The sequence below is a fragment of the Calidris pugnax genome, unplaced genomic scaffold (assembly GCF_001431845.1).
Source record: "Calidris pugnax isolate Ruff unplaced genomic scaffold, ASM143184v1 scaffold138, whole genome shotgun sequence".
Classification (NCBI taxonomy): domain Eukaryota; kingdom Metazoa; phylum Chordata; class Aves; order Charadriiformes; family Scolopacidae; genus Calidris; species Calidris pugnax.
The window spans coordinates 368,183-375,814 of NW_015090858.1; the positions used below are offsets into that span (position 1 = coordinate 368,183).

The 7,632-nt window shown below is 64.2% G+C and overlaps 1 protein-coding gene across 1 annotated transcript in view; it reads right to left on the reverse strand.

The window, feature by feature from the left end:
• LOC106889176 overlaps positions 1–7,632 on the reverse strand; it is a 24,320-nt gene continuing 16,688 nt past the window's right edge. Inside the window, 12 exon segments of the mRNA XM_014943965.1 lie at positions 1–667; positions 790–995; positions 1,511–1,777; positions 2,671–2,856; positions 3,018–3,256; positions 3,461–3,667; positions 3,787–4,012; positions 4,115–4,354; positions 4,548–4,782; positions 4,893–5,043; positions 5,293–5,577; positions 5,580–5,774. Of these exon segments, the coding sequence (XP_014799451.1) occupies positions 396–667; positions 790–995; positions 1,511–1,777; positions 2,671–2,856; positions 3,018–3,256; positions 3,461–3,667; positions 3,787–4,012; positions 4,115–4,354; positions 4,548–4,782; positions 4,893–5,043; positions 5,293–5,577; positions 5,580–5,774 (2,709 nt within the window). The 3' untranslated portion in view covers positions 1–395.

The following is a 7,632-nucleotide window of genomic DNA, read 5'->3' on the forward strand; positions in this document are numbered from 1 at the left end:
TCGCAGCTTTCTAGCTCCCCACGGGAGGGCTGGGGGGGTCAGCCCACTGCAAATGAGGAGCTAAAACGGTTAAAAAAATAAGGCGGTGGGAGTTGAGCAGCACAAGGCAGAGTGAGGGTTCCAGGGTGTGTGTATCCCCCCTTCCAGCCAGACGCGAGGGCAGGGGCTGAGGTGATGCTGCTCTGGTGCCCTTGGGATGGAGAGTGATAAAACGATGGGAACAAAGGGAGTGTGTCCCCCATGGAGAGTGGGGTTCCCCTGAGTTACACCACCGAACCCCCAGTCCCGGCTGGTGGCCAGAGAGACCATCCAGCAAACAGAGGGATGTGGCAGCGTGAACCCAGAACCTCAGGGCTGTGGGGCTCCAGCGTGATGCTGCTCCATGCCCAGAGCTGTCAGGCAGCCCCGGAGGGTGGTCCTGGCTCCCCTGGCACGCTGGCCTGGCTTGGCACAGGGGCCAGCCCGTGCTGTGCCAGCAGCCCCTGCACCAGCGCCAGCTCCTGCTCCAGTTCCTGGGCTCCACCGTCCAGCCCCAGCACAGTGGTGGCACTGTCCCCCAGTGCCCGCAGCGCCCGTGCCACCAGCCGGGCCCTCACCAGGAGCACGGCCACCGCCATGTGCAGCTTGGCACAGCCCAGTGCCTTCATCCCTCGGTTGGCAGCGGCCTCTGTGGAGAGAGCAGGTGAAGGAGCTGTGAGTGCAGCAGGGTCCCCCCAGGGGACGGGGACACCAACTTGCCTGTGTTGGTGGCTTTGTGCCACCTTGCTTCCCCACCCCCCAGCACTCTACCTTGGCTCCAGTGGTGCTTGCAGTACTGCAGGTCGCGCAGGATGCCAGGGCCCGTGGCCACCAGCCACCGCAGAGCCGAGGCACGGAGCGGGCTGCCAGCGGGAGCCTTCTCCAGGAGCTGCAGCAGGATGGGGAGCAGCTGCCAGGCCATGATGGCCGGCTCCGCAAAAACGTTGGGTTCGTCCTCCTTGTACAGGCTGGTGGCTCTGTGGGGTGGCACAGGTGAAGCCAAGGGATGGCCCCACAGTCCCCCACACTTCCTCATAGAATGGTTTGGGTTGGAAGAGACCTGGTCCCCCACACTTCCTCATAGAATGATAGAATGGTTTGACCTTGAACCCCTCCAGGGATGGGGCAGCCACAGGTTCTCTGGGCAACCTGGGCCAGGCTCTCACCACCCTCACACCAAAGAAGTTCTTCCTGATCTCTAATCTAAGTCTCTTCTTTCAGTGTCAAACCCTTCCCCCTCATCCTGTCATTCCCCTCCCTGATCCAGAGTCCCTCCCCATCTCTCCTGGAGCCCCTTGAGGGACTGGAAGGGGCTCTAAGGTCTCCCTGGAGCTTTCTCTTCTCCAGGCTGAACCCCCCCAACTCTCTCAGCCCCCCCTCCCAGCAGAGGGGCTCCAGCCCTCCCAGCATCTCTGTGGTCTCCTCTGGCCCTGCTCCAACTGGTCCATGTCCTTCCTGTGCTCATACCCAGCCCAGGGGTCTGGCAACTCACTTGTTGGCCTCCAGCTCCTCCATGGTGCCCTTGACATCTAGGACAGGGAGATGCTGCAGCAGCAAGTCGAAGGTTTCGGGGTGCTCCCCGAACTCTGCCGAGAGGAGCTGCAGGAGCCCCAGGAGGCCCAGGTTGTCCTGCACAAAGATGCAGCCATCTCGGAGGGGCTCGGCTGGGTCCTGCCGCAGGAGGCTGGCGAATCCCGAGGCCTCGTGCCGGACCTCCCGCTCCTCGTCTTGCAGAAGGTGAATGCCAACGTTTATCAGCCTGGGGAAAGGGAAGAGAAGGGAAGGGAAGGTCCCCACGCTCCCCAGAGCATCCCCAGCCATCCAGGGACTTTTCTCCTGGGTTGTGAAAGGCACAGCCACCACCCAGGAGCTCACTCCCTGGGAAGGCAGGGACCGCGACAGGGATCAAGGCATCCACAGTGTGATTTATTGCTCATAAGGGACTGGCTCCTTCTGTTAAAATGTCACCCAGAAATTTTGGGTAATCTCAAGCTCATAGAATCACAGAATGGTTAGAGTTGGAAGGGACCTTAAAGATCATCCAGTTCCAACCCCCCTGCCCTGGGCAGGGACACCTCCCACCAGAGCAGGTTGCTCCAAGCCCCCTCCAACCTGGCCTTGAACCCCTCCAGGGATGGGGCAGCCACAGCTTCTCTGGGCAACCTGGGCCAGGCTCTCACCACCCTCACAGCAAAGAAGTTCTTTCTGGTATCTAATCTAAATCTCCCCTCTTCCAGTTTAAAACCGTTACCCCTTGTCCTGTCACTGCACTTCCTGACAAAGAAGGAAGTGTAGCTCTCCTGTGGGCTCCCTCCAGATACTGGAATATTGGGATATTACTATCTCTTGGGTGCTAGTGATTTTTGAACGCGTGGGGTTTTCTTTAATGCCCTTGAATTTTTGGCAGGGGACATGGCCTTTCGTGGGGTCAGCCTGGGGGCTGTGGGCAGCACGGGTCCTGCCAGCACCTACCGCAGCGCCGCGGGGACGAGCGCGGGACAGGGATATTGGGATATTACTATCTCTTGAGTGCTAGTGATTTTTGAATGTGTGGGGTTTTTTTTAATGCCCTTGAATTTTTTTGCAGGGGCCGTGGCCTTTCGCGGGGTCAGCCTGGGGGCTGTGGGCAGCACGGGTCCTGCCAGCACCTACCGCAGCGCCGCGGGGACGAGCGCGGGACAGGGAGGACGCAGGGATCGCTGCACCACAACGGCACCCGCCTGCCGCAGGGCACGGGCGGCCGCCAGCCGCAGCTCCGCACAGGAGACAGACCGGCCGCACTCCTCCAGCACCCTGCTCCACCGCTCCGCCAGCGGGCCATCCTCCTCCTCCTCACACCTGCCACAGCCCCGGGAAGGAACAGGAATTCAGACACCCCTTCCAGGGCTCCTGCTCTGAGACAGCAGGACCCAGGTGCAAAGGTGCCTGTGATTTACGGGTGAGAAGTTGGGGCTCTGGGAGGGTCAGGCAGAGCCCCCCTGGCATTGGTAGGGACCTACCGGTGGGCGAGCAGCAGGCTGGCAGCACACAGCGCCTGGAAGAGGAGGTCGGGGCCAGGACTCTCAGCCTCCAGCATGTGCAGCAGCATCTCCAGGCACGCTGCTGAGGAGCCGTGGAGCTTACGGGAAGCTTCCTGGGACCAGGAGGAGGGTTCTCTGTAAAGATGCAGCAAAGCCTCAAGGTACAATCTCAGGAACTCTGTGTCCCTCCTCTCTTGTAGCACCGACCGCAAGCTCTCCTAGTTGACAACGGGAAAGAAGGTACATGGTTAGTGTCCCCGGCACCACAGGGTGGCAACCTCATCACAACCTGGCAAGTGCCCCACTCCCCTGAACCCTCAGCGCGGGTAGCACCGTGCTTCTCAGTGAGCACCTGGGATCCCATCTCTGCGGTGCACTGGGGACCCGCTGCTTTACTCAGGGATGTTTGAGCCTCATCATACCAGCAAGGTCAGCCCCAGAGCCTTCTCCAGCTCCTCGCATGTTCCTCCCTCCCCGGAGATCACCCAGCTCAGGACGGCACGCTGGACGTCGGGATTGGGCTGCTGGAGAAGGGAGCAGACGGCGCCGATCCGCTCGCCGTCCGCCAGCCGGGCTCCCTCGCTGCACACGAAGCGGGCCATGGTTTGGTGGAGGATGGCCAAGCCCACCTGCAGGAAAACCAGCATCCCCCTTCCAGCACTTGGTCCCCAGTGGGGTCCCCACCTCCCAGCCCTGGGCTCCCCAGCAGGAAGGTCCCGGTGGTGATTTCCCTGGCAGGCAGCAGTACCTGTGGCTCGGCACATCCCGGCTCTGCCCCCGGCGGGAGGCCGCCCAGCTCAGCACTGATGGCCTCACGGATGCTCTGGGTGAAGCCGGGGCTACAGGAGGCAGGCAGGAGGGCGAGGACCTGGAGGAAGGCGTCGCGGACGAGGGGGCAGCGCTGGGCGGGGGTGAGCAGCCATCCCCGCGCCTCCAGCTCCAGGGCCACAGGGCGCAGCGCCTCGGCCGACAGCCTGCGGGGACACATGTTGCCTCACCGTGGGGCCTGCACCCCAAAACACTGCGTCCTGGCACAGAGCAGCCATGGAGGGGGGGGACGGCGTGGGACCACTCACCCCTCGGTGCCCGGAGCTGGGGCCAGCAGCGCCCGCATCTGCAGCAGGCGCCCGTGGACGGCGTTGTGTGAGCAGACCCCTCTGGGGGTGGTGGGGAGCTGCCGGGCCAGCTGCAGGAGGAGACCCCGGCGCTGGGGGGGTGGGACAACGGGCACCAGTGCCTTGGCAGCCATGGAGCGCACGGCGAAGATGGGGCTCCCTGCCAGCTCCAGCAGCGGCCCCAGGAAACCAGCAGAGCGGCTGCGAAACAAGAAGGGCACCGTGTGTGGTGATGCTCGGGCCGGAGTGAGAGCCAGGGCCAGGCTGGGGACTGCATCCCCACGTCCTGCTGCATCCCCACTGCCTGTGTGGTGATGCTCGGGCCGGAGTGAGAGCCAGGGCCAGGCTGGGGACTGCATCCCCACGTCCTGCTGCATCCCCACTGCCCCCTCACCTGCCGGGGCCATCAGCGCTGGGCTGCAGCTGGGCCAGGAGGGTGAGGACGGCGTGGAGCGCGGGGTGCAGCTGGGGCCCCCCCGGTGTGGGCAGGGTGGCCGTCCCCAGCTCGCCCAGCAGCACGGTGCCAAGCTGGAGGTGCTGCCCCAGGAAGGCTTGCAGGCTCACCCCCTCCGCCGGGCAGCCCTCCCCACGGCTCCGCTGCTGGCCCAGCAGCCGGGACGTGAGGGCACCTAAAGGGATGGGGCAGAAAGCAGAGTCAGGTCCCCTCTACCCCCTGCCATAGCCCAGACCCTGGGGGGCTGTGTCGGTTCTGCGGGGATGTCTCCCCCCCAGTACTCACTGAAGAGCTGGATGGCTGCGTTCCTCATGGCCCAACACGGGGAGCCTAAGCCCCGCAGGGCCAGGGCCACCATCGGCGTGGCGTGCCGCAGCACCGCACCACCCAGCCCCGCGCCACGCACCAGCGTCTGCAGCACGTGGCAGGCACACACCTGGGGAGAGCACGGGGGGCTCAGCACGCTGCGTGGGGAGGGGGCTCATGCTTCCCAGTGAAGGAGAGATGGTGGGAAAGACGGGGGAGCCAAGGGGCCACCAGCTCTTGGGCTCTCAGGACAGGCAGCATGGCCAGGATGGTGGTTATTTTGCTCACCCTCCTGCTTGATTACCTGGCACCGCTCCCTTTAGGGGACCTCCTGCAGATCACCCTGTCCCCAGCTGGGCTACAGCAGCCAGGAGCTCACCTGCGGGAGGTCGAGGGTCTGGTCCCAGTCCTGTGGCAGGGCTGTGGTGGCCAAGGCCAGCAGCGTCTGGACACAGCGGGTCAGCAGCGGCCGTGCCTGCGCCGGGGCCTCCCCGCTGGCGATGCAGAGGAAGAGCATGGGGAAGCCGGCAGCACGGCGTGTGATCGAGCTGCTGCGGGGTCCGCTCAGCGCTTCTAAGCCCTGAGGAGCAAAACCCACCCGAGATATGGCTGGAGACCTGCTGGCTGGAGCCCGAAGCTGCTCTGCAGGGTGGGGACCGGCCGTACCAGCCCTGCCCTGCAGCATTGTGGCTGCCAGGCAGCTGGGGGGGCACAGGGGACACTGAGGGGGGACATGGGGCAGAACGAGCATGGTACCTGCTCCAGCATGTTCTGTGGGATGGCCTGCAGCTCCGGGTCCGGGTGGTTCAGCAGAGCGGCACAGAACTTGGTGAAGCCCATGCTGCAGCCCTCCACCGCTCCCTAGGGCAGAGCAGCCTCAGCTCCCCGTGCCACAAAGGGGGCCCCTGTGCCATGATGGGTGCCCCCCCACCACACAGGGGTCCCCCACCAGCCCCTCATGGCCCCCAGAAACCTCCTTGCAAAGGGGAAGGAGGAAGCGAGAAGAGGTGATGGTGTGGGGATGTGATGGGCTCTGGTGCTGGGATCCCAGCCGTGCCCCGTGGCCCCAGAGCAGACCCTGCCCCACTGAACACCCCTGAGAGCCCCCGGCTACCGGGACAGGGCTGGAGGGGTGGGCATGGGGCTGAGCCACCCCAGGTGGGACACGCTCTTACCCAGTGCCGGCACCGCAGCAGGATTTCCTGGAAGACCCTCGCGGCTGTCTGCAGGGTGGGGAGCGGCAGGAGGGACCCCCATCCGGCAGGCAGCACTGGGGGGGCCAGCAGCAGCTCAGTCAGGCCCCCCAAGAGCAGCCCGATCTCCTGTGGAGAAGCAGAAGGTCACGGGGACTGGCCATGGGGCTGCCCCATTCCTGTCCTGCCCCGCTGTAGCTGCCGCAGGGAAGCACAGGGGGGGGCTGCCATTACCCCCCCAGGACAAACCCTCTTGGTTGCCAGCACCACCGGGCAGTGTGGGCAGTGGGATGGCCACAAGCACACGCAGGCTCTGCAGCACGGCGGTTCCACAGAATCATAGAATTGCCTGGGTTGGAAGGGACCCTTCAAATCATCCAACCATCAACCCAACACTGACAAAGCCACCACTGACCCATGTCCCCCAGCACCATGTCTGCCTGGCTTTTAGATACCTCCAGGGATGGTGACTCCACCATTTCCCTGGGCAACCTGGTCCAAGGCTTGATAACTCTTTCAGTGTAAAAACTGTTCCTAATCTCCAATCTGAACCTCCCCTGGGGCAACTTGAGGCCGTTTCCTCTTGTCCCATCAGCTGTTCCTTGGGAGAAGAGACCGACCCCCCCTGGCTACACCCTCCTTTCAGGGAGTTGGAGAGAGCGAGAAGGTCTCCCAGGTTTCCCAGGGCAGAGAGGGCCTTTTTGCAGGCTGCCACTGGAGAGGAGGAGAAGGCAGGATGGGTGGCTATCAGAAAGGAGCCATGATGGGCTACAACCTGGGGAGCCCAGCTCTGCCACAGCTGGGGTCTGTCAGTGCCTGGGACCCAGCTGGGCTACATCAGGTCAGGTGGGGAGGTGGCTGCTTTTGGGGAGGAGGGAGGTTGCATCCTCCCTGGCAGGGAGTGAGGATGGTCTGTGGCAGCTCCGAGGTAAGGGCAGAGATTCCCCATCGTTAGTCCCCAGGGAGGGAGAATGCCCTGAGAGGAGCCAAGGAGCCCGGCTGTGGGGGTGAGCTGGGCAGTGGGTGCTGTGCTGGGGTGCCCCTCTCCCCAGCCCCATGGGGAGGGGTGCCTACCTTCACCGACACCCAGCAGCAGGTCAGGATCAGGCTGTGCTCCTCCGACAGCAGGACTGAGTCCTCCTCCTCCTCTTCCTCCTGCCCCCGGCCTCCGAAGCTGCTCTGCAGGGTGGGGACCGGCCGTACCAGCCCTGCCCTGCAGCATTGTGGCTGCCAGGCAGCTGGGGGGGCACAGGGGACACTGAGGGGGGACATGGGGCAGAACGAGCACGCAGCTGCGGAAGGGAGAAGCCTGGTGTGAGCGGGGCGGTGTGGGGCAGAGGGAGGGGGATGTTGCTGGCGGGGTGGGGAGGACCCCCTGTTCAGAGCACACACAAATGACACTGTCTCCTGTCCCACAGTGTGTCCCAAAGCAAGTCCCTTCCCTGCAGGTTTGGAGGGCTGCCGGGTCCAGGAGAGCTGGGAGGGAGGTGTCGGTGCTTCCAGGGGCTGGTTCCCGGCCATGGGGC